The sequence below is a fragment of the Harpia harpyja genome, chromosome 5 (assembly GCF_026419915.1).
Source record: "Harpia harpyja isolate bHarHar1 chromosome 5, bHarHar1 primary haplotype, whole genome shotgun sequence".
Taxonomy (NCBI): domain Eukaryota; kingdom Metazoa; phylum Chordata; class Aves; order Accipitriformes; family Accipitridae; genus Harpia; species Harpia harpyja.
Genome location: NC_068944.1, coordinates 50,011,532 through 50,027,909, shown reverse-complemented (window position 1 = coordinate 50,027,909; position 16,378 = coordinate 50,011,532). Strand labels below are relative to the sequence as shown.

Genomic DNA, 16,378 nt, shown 5'->3' with positions numbered 1-16,378 from the left:
AAGAAGTTGTGCCAAAGCTCCCACAGGTGCAGTTGATGTCAGAATCGTGGGAGTAACTAAAGATCATGCTTGGAATATATAAAGTCAAATTCTAATGTGCACTAGAAATATTTTACAGACATTATCAAATTAATCAGATCACAGAGGATCAGAGGTTAGTTCCTTTTAAAAGTAGAAGAAACCTGGAGCACATTAGTTGTGTTGTCTCTTATCTTTGCTTCATCTTACTGACACAGCAGAAAGTTACTTAGAGTAGGTATAGCCACAGTTCTCATGCAAATAACTTTCTTAAAGCATTTCCAAAACCAGCATAGGCAGATTATAACTTAAAATACCTTTTCCTTAAATTCAAAAGAGACCGCACCTATTATGCTACTAGGGGCACAATGAAAAGAGACATTTGTATTCTCAAAGAGCCTTTACCCAACACACTTCACACTGCATGGGAACGCACTATCACAGTTCTTACAAAAAAATATGTGCTTGAAAATGTGAACATACAAACCTGCTAGGTTTGTTTAATTTATGACACTGCTACATAACAGAAGTGCAACATTTTTTTATTAAAAAAAATTAATTAAGAAAACCATCTTGTTAGAAGATTCATAAAGTCTTCATTAAAAAAAAGCAGAAAAAATGATTTTATGAAACCCTTCTGCTCCCTGATTTTTTTTTTTTGCACAATTTAATTACAGTAATAAGAAGGATCACTGTTAGCATCGAAAGCTAAACTGATACGATCTGGCCCCTGAAAATCTAGAAAAAATGAGAAAAACACCTAAGAGCTCCAACTAGGCAGCATATGAATTATATAGGTAGGATATGAGTCCAAAATTCCTTACAAACAATATAAAACCTTAACAGGCATTAAACTAAACCATGTATAATTCAAAATTAATTCAGAAACAGGTATCTGAAAGAAAAGCATGGCAAGACACAAAGCAGCAATCAAAAAACCACTACAGACAAGGTTGACTCTTTGCATTAAACAGCTCTGAAGAATTCAGTACAAATGCAACACTCAAGATGTTAGAAAAGTACAAGCAGGCACTCTTGTATATATATCCCATTATTATTAATGCAGGAGCAGTTCTGCAGGTTTTACAGAATGAAAGGAAAAGATGGTAAAATATTTTGATAACATACATGTCCATAAAACAAAGACTTTTACTTTAAGGTTGCTATGCCACCTTCTAAATGTAAACCTTGTCTATTAAAAGGTTTGCAAATTGTTACAGTTCGTAAGAACATAAAGGGTAATTTCACTTTAAATAAGAGCCACCTAACATAACACATTCAGTTGCATTCTTCTGCAGTACCATAAATGTTGAATTTTTTTTCATATTCACTTAAGTATGCATGACAGTTGGTAAGTGCCATACTTGAAATAAAGGACTAAGTAAAACCTGAAAAAAATACTACAAGCTTTGGCCTTTTAACTGCAGTGAAATTTGTACTGCATTCTGTCCTTTGACACTCTAAATTTTTTGATTTCTGTGTTTTTATGATTAGTGAAATTCATTTGTGCTGACAGTTGGGTATTTAGATATGTAATATTAAAAATTGTAACCAAGATACTAATCCTAGGGAAGTGGATGCATAATGTAAATGCTGAGTCAGCCTCAACTACAGTAGCATTGTTAAGGTGTAGCCTAACACAACTTCAATACCTGCAAGTCAAGCGGTGTAAGCTCTGCTCCAAAATGAGTAAACAGCTTATCAAAAACACACAGGCAGCTTAGACTATGTAAGACTTACAGGTGAGGACCGAGATGCTTCCTTCAGTTTTGACATAGTAGTTTGAAAACTTCCTATGAGATCGTGAGACCCATCATTATCATAGTCATAGCACTCAACCTAAAATGAAGCATTGTTCAGTGTTAGTAACAGAAATGGCCCTACAAAAGCAATAAACACTGCAATGGCATTTCTAGTTCAGCCAAAACTGACACCCAAAATATTCCTAGATGTCTTATAACATGGAGTTTTTCTCACGTAACTCTATGCAATTCTAAGACTGCAACATCTAAAAATTACAGACTGATTGGGTAAAAGCCAATATACCCAGTTGCAGATCTGATCTTCCACTGAAGTGAAGAAGAGACGAGAATACTAAGCAGTGTCAGGTCCCGCATGAGCGAGTAACATCAATTATATTGAACTATGTTTGGGGAGTGAGGGGGTGTCAGGAAGAGTAGGAAAACAAGGTATGGTTTTTTTACTGTCATGATGGCTTAAGAGACTTAATTTTTCAGAGGTATTGAGGAAATTTAACTATCTCTGACCATCCAGCTAAAAATTTAATAAATAGTTACTCAGGGATCACAAGAGTTTTAATACTTTTATATTACTTTACAAATCTTCAAGATAAACTTAGAATTTATAAGTATATGAAGGTTCAGCCCTAAATCTAGAAACAAGATTTTTTTTTTTTTTTTCAGATCAGCAAATTTAAACAGTCACTATGATCCACACTTCATGGATCTGAATGTCAACTAAAAATCCCTCTTTTCCTGTATTCAATGTTTAATGCTGAGTTTTATTATTCAATCAACTCATCTTTTAACACCCTAACCCACCAAAGGCGGCAGAACAAGTGAAAAACAGACTTTTTTTCTCATTGAGAACCTCTCATTTTGAGTGACCATAATTTTACCACTGTTACTTTAACCTTGTATGTCCTCAATTTTTGTTTTTTAAAAGCTCAATTTATGAACGTGACCCAACTGCCTTTCTATATATTATCTATAATAGCATATGCTAATTCTATCCACTTCTGGTATTTTATTTCAGTTTAGCAACACAGACATGCTAGCTAACTTAATCAAATCAAAATAATTTAACAATAGTAATGATAAATAATAAATCAAGAGTCAAAGTAGGAATCCCCCATTATTTGGAATCAAAACATAAACTTCAAGAAAAACTTTTCTGAATATATATGGGTTAAACTCAACAGCTATTTTCATGTCTGTCTTTCCAGACTGAAAAAATTGTACACTATATTCAAGAAACAATTTAGTTGATTACTTGGCCACTTCATTTAGGAATAACAAAGTAAAACAAACCACTTCAACATACACTTGAGCATCTGAGAGGAATTAACTTTCTGAAAACAAACAGTAATGTTGTAGTACAAAATAAGATGCGTAGATTGCAAGTTCTACGCTGTGCAGAACATGCCTCTGTTGTGACTTGCACTACTCCTACAACATTTTGAATGCACTAATAAATAAATAAAATGCATGCACATGCACTCAATAGCAACTTAAAACTCATACAAGCAGCCACAGAACCAACAGACTAAAGTTCATGGCAGATACTATGTAAATTCTTTTGAATGCCATAAATAAAGCCAATCAAATACTCAGCCAAGTGCCTCAGTACCTGAAATTTAAAACTGAAGACATTTCCTGAGCCAACAGTTATGATACCTGTTCACAGTTAGCACAGTTATTTCTTTTTCCTTTCAAAGGGATCAAAGTTTGTCTTGCTTGGTATATGTGACCCATCTAAGCCAATTTTCAATACTTACTCCAGGCAAGATAGAAATACTTCTTTTGTTCCATGTATGCTCTCATGGACACACAGTACCGCTAGGGAACTATGTGATAAAATTGCATATGTATTTTCCCCAGCAGAACTAGGCATGCTTGCTCCAGATGAAAGGCTCACATTTTCAAGACAGAAAAACTTCACTGACTGCAAATACACTCACATGGAATATAGCAATAAGTCTAAAAGATAAAGAATCAACTTGGTTTGTGCATTGCTGGGGATACACAAACTAAGCCATTAAATAGGTGAAAAGCCACTCATTATGGAAAAGTTGGTGGGTTTACTTACTATGATAAATAGCCCATTACGTATGGAACTGTGCGCATATAAAAGTGTTAAGAGTATTGTTTAATCCTTCAACAACATTACAATATAATTCTGTCTGCATTTTAATGTTTGAAGTGATAGCTCCCAGATTTCTAAGACAAAACATAATCCTACTGTCTGTCTGCAAGTCCGTAACAACTCCCAAGTAAAATCTACTTCTGCTGGAAATAAACCTACACTTCTGAGGTAAGATTCCAAAGAACAGACTATTAAAATGATGACAGAGCTGAGAATGACTCCACCTCAGATATATTTTAATCAATGGTCTATAGTTTTAGTATGGCTGTTTACTGAAAAAGAGAAATATATTTACAGTATATGGAGATGTAAGAGCTGTTACAGCTATTTTGGGGAAAAGGGAAGCAGAAAGGAATGAGAAGGAAAAAAACACAGAAGCAGTAAGGGAAGCAGGTTCTGGGCTTGTAAAGTTGTTTATTAGTCTGCTCTGTAATTATGTATTTAAATCTATACAGGTGCTTGTAACACCCAGATCCCTATGCCTCTTAAGCTTTTTCCAGGACTGCCTCAAGTCATATGACTAATACCTGTCACATGCAGATCATGCTCTCATTTTTCCTTCCCAGAGGAAGAACAGCAAGTAAACTGGTTGGTTGGTTTGGTTTTTTTCAAATGCTAAAATGCCAGGCTCCTAACATGTTCATAATAACTTATAAATGGCATTTTGATTGGTTGTTTAGCTTCAATTCCACCCCTGAAGGGAATTCCTGAAGAAAAACATTCAGAAGTTAAACATAACTTATTCAAGATAAGATTTGAAGATACAAAGAGTTAAAGACCAGTCCTGGTAGAACTATCATTTCACAGGTTTGGCTGACTTTCCAACAGAAAGCTCAGTTTTATCTGAGCAGAAAAAGTCGCTACATCTGGTATCCACAAGAGACATCTGGTTCACATCTTATCTCAGCTAGTATATTAAGTGTAACTAATTGTATCAGCTAGTATATTACGAATTTCTTTAGTGTTATCTGTTGCACCAGTACCAAAGTATTAACAAATCCATAACATAGAACAAAGCATATTCTAGCCTTTATCATGCATCTTTCACTATACAGTATCTTAATACCACCAATACTGGCTGATGCAACACTAAAACTGTACAATCCAAATACGAAACTGAATTGGACATTTCAAAGCTACCTGCATTCAACTGGTTTCCCAGACTTTCAAAGACCAACTTTTACCACATGATGCATCACTAATGTGAAATATATTTTTTTCCCTGAAACATGCATGTATCTGTGACTTTCAAGTAAGAATAAGAAACCCAATACTTTCAATTTGAAACAAAAAGAGGCAATAGAATAACACAACTTCCACTTATTACATATTCTGATTTTTTCAATGCAGTAATTCATACGCACATTTCATATACATTACCTTGATTGACTTATCCATGTCACTGTAACACAGAGAATTGAGAGAGATTTTAAAGGGCCTCCAAACAGGATTCAGGTTGTTTTTAATAACCTGTCAAAAAAAAAAAAAGCCAGAATAGTATTGTTCACAAGAGTGGAAAATAGTCATCATAATGGCTAATACCTTCATGCCATGAATGTTGTAAGCAAAACCAGTTGACTAATGTTGCTGTCAATCACTTCCTTCAATCAAAATCCTAACATACAGCATATAAACAAACTAAACATTCTTAACATGCAATATAATTCTCCAAAAGAGATGGTATCTTTCAACTCCATATTTTTCTAGACTGCACTGTGATCTACTATATTATTCAGCTACTACACTGCAAAAAATTAATCTTTACATAAACATTGACTTTTTTTTAATAAGCACACACATATATATATACACACAAAAACATACATAACAGCATGACTTAGCAAAAAACCATGGAAAAAGATTACATTGGAATTTCTGAATACATCAATACTCTGGAGATTACAATTCATTCCAGCTTATATTTATTCTGAAATGCCACTTATGGAAATACTCCCTCAAGAAATTCATGGTATGGTTAAGCAGAAACAGTGCATGAGGATAAAAGGTCTCCCAGGCTGAATGCTAAATAAGTGATATTTAAGAATAATACTGAAAGATCTTCAGAATTTGTCAACAGGAAAGTATCTGTAATACACCCAATACACCAAATAATGATACTGTAAAGTACAGGAAACTACACACAACAAGCAATAATTAATAATACCTAATAATAGTAATACTTATACTTCTAGCACTGAAATGAAAACAGTAAATAAAAGTTAGTAACATAAAAAGGTTTTTAAAATCTGTAACATAAAGAACTAATCCTCCAGCCAGTTCTAGGCTGGAACAGCGAATTCTGGATTCATTACTGAAATTGAAGATGACTGAAATCCTCATGGAAAAGACACATTTTATGAAGAAGAACCACGTCATGAGAGAAACTATTTTTATAAATCTGACACAAAAAGGATTTATACTGCTTCAAAATTAATACAGTCACCACTTCAAATGCACACAGTAGTACCTCAGTTGTGACTAGGGCCTGAACTTCCACTACAGTGAGACATTTTGAACCTACTCCTACCCTGTCACTTGTTGCCACAGGACCTCTGCACCTCCTCCTGGGTGGAAGGCTGCTGCTCAAGCATGTTTTCCCTCACTCAGCATAATCCTTGACTTGCCCTTGCCATGCAAGCATTTGGTATGATTATGTTTATTAGTAAACAGTACAGCTAGGTGACACTGACATAAGAACAGCAGTCATAGGAATGCCCAAGCTCTACCCTCAGAGTAGCACCGAGACAAATGTCCCTGTATGAGCATGCAGTACCTTTTCAAAAACATTTGTTTTCTTCTAGATTGCAGAAAGTTTAAAAAAAAAAAAAAGCTATTTTCCTTTAAAATAGGATGGCACACATCAGAATCAGAGTAAGGTAGACTTCCCGTTCTATGAGAAACATCAGTGGAAGAGCAGAGGTGGTTTCTAACTGGTCTGCATGTCAACTGCCGGATCATTCTCTTCTTTTTGTAAGGCACCGAACCTCTAGTGCTGTGACACACTGGAAATCAAATAATGTTAATCTCTAGGTTGTTGACTGAAAATATCCTACCTCTGTTCTGTGAACCATCACCCAGTTTCCATCTCCAGTCTGCTTGTGGAATTCCAGATAAGGATCTGACTTTCCAAAAAAGTCCTGTATTTAAAGAACATGTAATTATCCCAGAACAGCCTGTGGCATGAATGCCACTAAATGCTAGTTAAAACATGCTTAGCTTAACAAAAAGTAAACTAAATATTCAGGGAACAAAAGCCTTGGATGAAAAAGCTTTAGTCTGATTATATTACCACCTGTGAAAGACAGAAAGAAAACAGGGCATGCCCATCAATTTAGGATAAAAGTTCTGTAATGTCCACACAGTAAATACCTGACAGTTTAAGCAAAAGAATACTTATACGAATAAGTACTGCAATGGATATTTAGGAAACTAAGGATTTCATCCAGTTCAGAAAAGTATCATTAAATTGACTGGGAAAAATGATAACATTTATTCCATTATTAATTTTTTTTTATTTTCTTTCTAAAAGTCTTTCTAAATAGAGTAATTTTAGCCCGCCCCAAAATATTTAACATAACAGATTTATACACTCTTCACCATTTACTTCAGAGAGCTAACGGGTAATCATTTATACAGCTATTCAAACCAATGGATGTACCAAAACTCCCTTATCTTTATGATTAAATGTAAAAATTTACATTTAAATGAAAGCATGCCGTTCACAGACTATCCCTGCAATGCACTTGTCTTATTTAGAAATACATTACAATTCATTTCAAAACAGCCAATGAAGTTACTCTGAAGCAAATCTTTCTTCAATTTCTTTTTTTGGTATAAGAAAAATCTTAATGGATTTCATTATTTCAGCAAAAAGTAGGAATGAACGTTTTAATGTTTCCTGTTTTGACAAGATTCTGATCTTATTACTGTATCAAAAAGAACCGCAATCACACAGATACCTTATTGTCCAGTTTCCTTGCTTCTACTTCCAATACAACCACCCTGTTATCCTTCACTTCTTCTGCTGTAATCTAGATAGGCAAACAAAATACTTATTTTGTATTCAGGAACTACATTGTTTTCTCATATTCTCAACACTCCTGACAGGTCCATAAAAAAAAAAAAATCATGTTTGCTCACAAATGAAGCATTAAAAAATGGGGTGGTGGGAGGGAAGAACAATTTGATTTGACATTGGAATTCACTAGATGATGACACTGACAAAGATACTGCCCAAACAGTAACACATTGGATGCCCTAATTATTTTGATGGATGCAATGAGACTTATAGATGCAGAAAGTGGGCTGCTCTCCTTTTGGATAACAAAGAAATATTAGTGGAGGGGAAAAAAAAAATGCTTTAAGATACTTTTTGCAGCACCGTACATTAGACTCACTGTGTTCAAGCCACTAACTAACTAACTAAAAAAAAAAAAAAAAAAGGCCACAAAAACATTTAAGGATAAATGCTAAGGAGATTTATTGTCTTACCGTAATACTTCCTCTTCCAGCAGGTCTGCCATTTTTAAGCACTAATGGTTTTGTTAGAGTCCTGCTAGAAACTACCTGACAAGACAAAATTTGAGTATCAAGCATTATTATCACAATTTCATAGATTTTCAAAGAAATGAAACGAGATGGTGAAGTATTTTCATTTTAGGAATGTTTCCTTTATCATGAAGATGACAACATTACATTTACTTCCCATGATGTCCTACGAATAAATAGGTAATACTTGATACACTTCAAAATTTTAAAATACATATGCAGATGAACACATGCAGAGTTTCAGGAGCAATATGAAATAAAATGTCTTCTAGTAACATGATATACATACATGGGCAAATGTGATACCTTAAGTTCCAATCTCAAATTGTTCCTAAGTTTTTCATACATACCATTCAAACACATGCAAGCCATGTCTCATAACAGCTTCAGCAAACAGATTTATAAACACAGTATTTGTCACACAAACAAACATCAGTCTCCCCTGCCACGTTTCCAGTTGATTTTGCTTTATCCTCTTCAGGCAATGCTTTATCAGAAGGGTGTCTACTCATTCTACAGGTCCTTCTTTACTTTAAGAATGAATGATTAATTTTACATTGTTACTGAATTTCATTTCACAATGCCTCCATCTTCATAATGCACTTAAAATAAAAATACTTTAGACACAGGGGAGGAAAAAACCCAAGAAGACTCTCCTGAGAAGTGCCTTCAAAGGATCTACTAGAAATTAACAAGTTGAAAAGAAGCTGCCCCATTATGATAGCACCAATAGCAGAATTTGACAGGGAAATGTGAGTGACATCAACTGTTAGCACAACCAGAATCACTGCTGGCCTTGACCGGAAAGCAAATTATAAGGTTAACATGGCCCCTGTGAACACTCTTATGTTGCTAAACACCAATTGTCTTTCTATGGAGCATAAAAATAATAATTTGAGTCTTAGAGTAAATAAATAGCAATTATTACTTTGTGCTCATTGACCGTCCACTTACTTTCAGACAGCAATTTGGACAGCCACCATCCTAGAGTACATTTCAGGGCATCATCTCAAGACCTTTTGCAAATAAAGAGGCTTGAAAACACAAATGAAGGGAATCCTATTCAGCTTAGGAGTACCCCAACTACACAAGAACATAGTGATAAATTTAAGGTAAAAGTGGTTAATGATTTGCAGTAACTTACATTTTCTTAATTCTAAGGAAAATCATCTGCATACTTACTTGTCCCAGTGTACACTCAAATTCTCCTAAGAAGTCATCATCATTCAGATCAAAGGTTTTGTTATCAATGTCATATATTCCAAACTTAAGTTTCTGAACAAGCTCAAAATAGTAATCAATTAGGAATTTCTTGGCAAACTTTGGGTTCAAGGAATTCTTAACTCTTTCTGTGCGATCAACCTGCAATTAGAAAGATATCACTTTATCCAGTATTTCACCAACCAAACAAGCACTCCAATCGAATAACATATTATTAGAAACTTTCAAAAGTTCTTCTTACTATAAAGTATACAGGTGTATCTTCCTACAAACCTTCCATCAAATATAAATAACCACATTATATTACAAAACCCACTGCTGTAAGTCAGAGATATTTGAGGACCTGTTTTTCTTTGCTCCCTATAAGGAGTATCTATTCCTGCATATGGAAGACTAACATAAGAATGTTAAATAAGAATGTTGATACTGTCAAATCCAGGACGAGACCCTAGTTTTGGAGTACTGTACTTATAAAAGCACATTTAAGCACTTAGAAGGCTTCTTCTGTTGGTCCACACATGGCTGGGGGAACAGTGCTAAAAATCAAACAGGTGTAAATATTTATTAGAAAACGATTATTAGTGTGCTGCCTGTATAACTATTATAGACATAATCTAATGAAAAGTACTCAGAGGTGCTGGTATATAATTAAAATATTTTAACAAAATCATACACTCCAGCATTTTAGAAAGTCCAACAAGTTAGACTGTGTTTTTAGCAGATTCATGAGAAGCATCACACTGTACCTCATACCACTGCTGACCACTTGTGTTCTGGAGAAGCACACACAGCGGGTCTGACTTGGAACCAACATCTTTATCCAAGAGATTGGTGCAGGCAATAGTCAGCTCCACCTTTGTCACACATTGTGCCGCCATTTGTTAAGCTAGAAAGCAAACAATGGGATTGTCACAATGCATTAATTCTCTGACTGATCATTAGAGTTATTAGCTTGTCAGGAGTGAGATTTGAGGCTCCAAATGCAAATTTTAAGATTTATGATATACCAACATTACAGTATTACTGTCATACTCTTGGCTTTGCCACATATGTATAAAACTTCATTTCAAAATCTGCACATAAGAAACAAGATCAGGTTTCTCAGAATGCTTGAGGAACCAAATGGAAAACACCACAAAGAAAGTACAGTAGTTTGAACTGCTGACAATAAAACTTTGCAAGCTTTAAATTACATCCTGAAGCCATGAACATGGCAGGATTGGACAAGGAGTTTAGGTGGGTAACGGCATAGGTGATCTTGCTTTAGTAAATCTTCAAAAACAACTACAATTTTTAATAATAGGGATAAACAACTTTGAAGTAAAGTAACAACTGAGTATTAGGAGCAATTCTTTCTAGATGTTCTTTTAAAAAAAAGAACAACCGAAAGCTTTCTTACATTTCCTCTTAAGTATCTCAATCATTCTCCACGGGAACCGAGAAGACCAGCAGATATTACAAACCTACAAAAACAACTTCATTGTAAGTTATGAATCCCACACCGGGATAATGTGCATTTGCAAGCCTTATTAGGTCTGAGCAGCAGATATTTTCTACATAAAAAAATCTCTATAATTATACTCTTCAGGAATACAGTTGATCATTTCCAACACCTCTTTGGGAGATGAGTCTCTACAGTACAATTGCCCTTGACTCAGAGACTAAAACTTACAAATCTTTCCACAAGCAACCTATCCTGGAAGTTCCCAAGCCTCTGTAGCTTCAGGTTCTCCTTCTCTACAGCAAGTCCACAGTCTAGACACAGTATCTCTGTGGATTAACTTACCTTGAAAGTGCATGAGACACTAAACAGAATAAGGAAGCAAAGGCATCTGCTTCTATCTAGCCAGCTCACTTGCATCCTACACATTCATGTTCAAGTATACTGTAACTATACTTAACCCAACCCATCTCTCTTCCTCTCACTGTATTCTTACAACTTCTGGTGAAAAGGAGCTTTTTTTCGAGGCAAAAAAGGAAAGGAACATGATAAAAACGAACAATAAACTGGAAACAGGAGAAAGAAAACACTGTGGTCTGAGGGAATTTTCCCGAGGCTTCTTGTATTCCACTAGGGCACACTTCACACCTTACCTCTCTCGTCTCTGTTTTGCTATCTTAGAGATGGACCTTTTGGAGACTGAAGTAAATATAAATTATCTGTAAAGGAACCACTCAAACATCCATGCACATACATTTTTTTTAAGAAGCATGTCAGATTCATGGAAATCCTCCTGCACCTCCCAAACACCTAAATGTGATTCCATCTTTGAGTATCTTCTGCTCCCATTACTTTACCAAGCTTCAGTCATTGTCCTTGAGGGGGAAAAAAAAGTGAAGCTCTAAGTATTTAAAATATTTTTAAACCAATGCTTTTTAGGTTTAGAAAGCATACCCCTAAAAAGCAGTCTGTCCCTTTTTTCCTGGTTCTCTTTTTGTGCTGGTATTTTCCATTCCCTGTTGCTTTCCTGGCTGCCAGACAGAGCTCATTAACAGTCAGTGGCTTTGCCCATAGAATCCAGTGCAGACCAGTGCATGACTCCTTAATGGCTGTTTCCAGAAAAACAACTTTCTGCTGACAAAATGATGGTCTAATACCCACTGCTGCAACAGCAAGTAAAAAGAGTTTTCAAGAAATTCAACAGAATTCAAACTTGAATTGAGACATATTTCTCAAAACAGTCAAAATTTTCTTGCTCTAACTTCCTTGAAACTCATCATTATTATTACTATTATTATTATTATGAGTCCCCAAAAGGACTTGTAGCCACATTTCTTTTGTTAAAGTAACATTTCCAAAATCACTGGTAAATGGATACCATCCAGTCAACCTAAAAATCTGGTCAGCTTTTTCTACTTAGCATGTACGTTTGTGTGTGCGTGTGTGTGTCCCAATTCTCTTCCATCACAAGTACTTTCTCACATGAATCCGTCAATTCTGTTACTTCCTCTCCCCCTTCACATCACTGAGTGTCCCACAATGCATCTAATGTGGGAAAAGAGCAGATTTAGCAAAAGAGGTGCTGTGCAAAAAGCATCCTTTAACACACAGGGAAAGGAAGGATTAAAAAACTTGCTTCCCTTCCCTGCAATGCAAATGCTCTTGTTTGAGATGTAATAATTGCGTCCATATTAGATAAAAGACAACTTACAACAAGAAAATGCATTTATCCAAGTGGAGGATACTCAACTTGAAACCTGGATACAAAAGCAAAACCTCCCAAATCCTGAGATGGTCCTTTAACCCCTTCCATTTCCAGTTTTGCAAAATCCGAGATGAAAAATAATGCAAGGCATTTTCCTCAGAGGTTTTGAGAATATCAGGAATCAATATACGTATAAGGGGTTGAAGAGGTCTGTAATGCTAATGCATTTCAAGAATTAATTTTGCTATTTTACTTGAAAGAAAGACAACATGACTATCCGTAACACCACAAAACTGATATGTTTTACAGTAAATAGCTGTATACAACCTGATTTTCAATAACATTATAAACATTAAAAGTTAGTAAAATACTAGTGAGAAAAAGTAATATCTCATTAACCCAAAACAGTATTTACGGTAGTGAAACTCGGTACATAAACAACAGATACTTTTCTTACAACATTGCGGTCATTACAGAACTTGCAGAGGGCACACAGATGCTTCACTTGTGTGAACTCAGAAGTCTTTTAAACAGCATGGTTGTTGGCGCTCTGCATATACTGCATGAATCCTCGTAATCCCATACTGTATAAAAGGAAGAATGACTCCAGCTCCACCCAATTCTCCTCACGTCTGAAAGCCTGTGTTAGGTGAAAACTTCCAGAACAGGTTTGGGAGGTGGGTGATAGGATTCCTAAAGATGATAAACATCTTCCTAAATATGATAAACATCCTCAAGGATCAGAGTCACTGTCAGGTGAGTAAGCATGCTCTTTTTGAAGACTTGATGGAATACAGAGTGTGGCAAATTGCAGTCTCTTCAGGACAGTGGAAGTAAAAAAATCATGGCTGCACTAGTGCATTACCTCCTGAAATACCATTCTACAACACACTATCAGATCTAGCCGGCAAATCAGATGCAAAATATTCCAGATACATGACTGGATTACTTGCACATTTGGGATACTGGAATAACTTTACATGGACAGATGATACTGTTTGGGCTCTGGTAGGATGAGCCTTGACTACCAGTAAGTTACATCACATAACGAGAGACTTCTTTATTCAATTAGTTATTCTTATGAAAGTAACTATGCTCCCCTTTGGACAAATATAATTGAAACCTCTGCTTTTCTCAAGCTATCAACTGTTTGTCCTCCACGTAGTGTACACCGTAAAGTGAGGTAAAGCACACCAGAATGAGGCCAGATGACAACTAACAGTCATTTCTATTGGAATGGCTTTTATGACCACAGGAGCGTATCAGGCTTTAAAAAAAACAAAACCACTGATAATTCTGGACAGGAGAAGACTGAAAATTACTATATAAACTGTATGGCAGAACTTGTGACATCCAGACTCTGAACTGCAGCAATGTACAGTCACAAGGGAGATAACTTGTTCCTGATCCTATGCCATGTCTAGGCAGCTCAAGAGCATGATTAGGTCAACTAAGTATATTACAAGTCCTTCTGCTTGAGCTGTCATTACCAAAGCAAAACTGTAAATCGAGGACTTGTCTTGTCTTGCAGTTCCACCGATCATAATGTTCTTTGAATTCCACTAATGATTCTACCAAAGATAAGTGGCATCCACCAAATAACCCAGCCAATGTCTGCTTTTCAACAGAAATTGTAAACATGACATTCTACCTGGAAGGGAACAGATCTATTATCAGAATAATCTTCTAACAGAGCACTTGGGAACCGTCAGACTGCAGCAACCCTTTCAATGCTGCAATACCAGCGGAGAGTACAGGCTTGTGCAGATAACATACCAGAGTAGTACAATGATATGTTCATAACTATAGGTGTTTCCCAATCTGACAAGCAGAAATACATAACTACAAGATAACAAAAAGACTAATGAAGTGAGCACTGCTCTAGCTGGGTTTGGCATCACTGCCTTTAGTCATGAGTCTGAAACCTGTTCTGATGTAAGCTGTTGCTGTCACAGAACATTTCCTAGTTCCTGCAAACTACTAATGACAATAGACCAAAAATCCATATTTTGTAGTTACCTCAGGGCCCAGACGGACACAGAAAAAGCAAGGCCAACATTTCAGAACTTGCTAATAAAGTCTATTCCTGATCAGCTCATCTTCTAGCCATAATGCTACACTTAAGCATTTTACGTAAACTGTGTGCCAGACCGAAAAAGGCAGTACCACATAAAAGCAGTGCTCAGATCCTTCTTGAATTATTAAGTATTTTCCATGAACCTGGGCAGATGACAACACAGAAATAAATTAATTATTCAGACAGACTATGAAAATGAAAGTCTTGAACCAAGCCTAAACCTGAAATAATACATATGAAGCTTTACTGTCCTGTACATTCAGTGTATGCAGTTGTTCAGTCTCTGCTCTTTCAGACAGGATTAAGGTACCATTTCTTGCAAACAGAAATTTTTGTGGTAAAGATCTCTGTGTTCCTTAGAACCTCTTCTATTGCATCTCAGAGCAAGCAATAACAGCGCTTCTTGCAACAGCCTTTTGCAAGAAGGGTTCTGGTGAAGAGCTGGCACAAAGATGGACAAAACAAGATCTAAATGAAATTAACCTGGGAGACAACATCCATCTCACAATATAACCTGCTCAATCCATAATCTCAGCATAGTCGTCTAGCATCTCTGTATAACAGTTGCATATGCAAAGAACAGAGAATGACAACATACTCACAGAAAATGCCACGTCTGCTGCAAGAAGCTGACAATGAAATTATGACAGATGGATGCTTCTTTCCACCGACGGGGCTAGCAGCAACACAATTTCTAATGAACTTGGACTACATGTATATAAATGTATTTTTAAAAAAAACTCAAGGTAACCCTTCAATTCTCAAGGAAACTGACCGCCTTACAGGAGCTGACACTGCGTATAAAGTTACAACGGCTAAGACTGTTTCATAACCTTATTTCATCACTGCATTTGAAAACTAGAGACTTCTCTAAAAACCATACCTCTAAATCTGAATTCTGGCTCCTCTTTTTCACTCTCTTTACAGAAGACACAGCTGATAAAATCGTCCTGTGGCACTAGCTGATGTGCTGGCAAGTTGAACAACCGAAGCAGCTCAAAGTAACACATCTCAACTTGCATCATTCTGTATTTGAAGAATCACACAAAACCTTGAGTGTAAGCTGTATCTTCTCACATTCACTATTTAGAATGCAGGAAGGAATTATATCATTCTTAATTGAACAAGTGAGATTACGTTGATAAAACCCTAATGACCACAGAAGTCATTCTCCTGGGGATTATGCCAAACAAAAATAAGAGCTAATATTTAAGAAATCTGAGACATATGAGTGTGTGAGAAGAGAGACATTATTTTCTTTATGGGAAATGAATCATCTATTTATACAAGCTTCACCATACACAGGCAGTTTAAATATTTATCTACTGGATTAGTAGCACACTGGTGTAACAAGTCAGGCAACTATTTGCAGATAGTTCCTATATATAAAAATCTATCATTAAGTCACATTGCCAAAGAACATATTTAGAATTCTATTTTAAAAAAAAAAAAAAAATCTCACTGCACAGACCAGAAACTATTA

The 16,378-nt window shown here is 35.8% G+C and overlaps 1 protein-coding gene across 8 annotated transcripts in view; it reads right to left on the bottom strand.

Moving 5' to 3' along the window:
* Nucleotides 1-16,378, bottom strand: part of CPNE3 (copine 3) — a 31,291-nt gene that overhangs the window by 10,977 nt on the left and 3,936 nt on the right. For 6 of the 8 annotated variants that reach the window (XM_052786740.1, XM_052786743.1, XM_052786746.1 and 3 more), the window contains exons 2-8: nucleotides 10,419-10,558; nucleotides 9,634-9,813; nucleotides 8,395-8,469; nucleotides 7,863-7,934; nucleotides 6,957-7,040; nucleotides 5,284-5,373; nucleotides 1,759-1,857 (exon numbers count right to left, since the gene is read on the bottom strand). In XM_052786740.1, coding sequence (XP_052642700.1) covers nucleotides 1,759-1,857; nucleotides 5,284-5,373; nucleotides 6,957-7,040; nucleotides 7,863-7,934; nucleotides 8,395-8,469; nucleotides 9,634-9,813; nucleotides 10,419-10,550 — 732 coding nt within the window. In that variant the 5' untranslated portion in view covers nucleotides 10,551-10,558. Of the gene's footprint in view, nucleotides 1-1,758; nucleotides 1,858-5,283; nucleotides 5,374-6,956; nucleotides 7,041-7,862; nucleotides 7,935-8,394; nucleotides 8,470-9,633; nucleotides 9,814-10,418; nucleotides 10,559-15,778; nucleotides 15,930-16,378 lie in introns of those variants that run through there. The other 2 variants (XM_052786741.1, XM_052786745.1) reach the window with 2 other exon arrangements.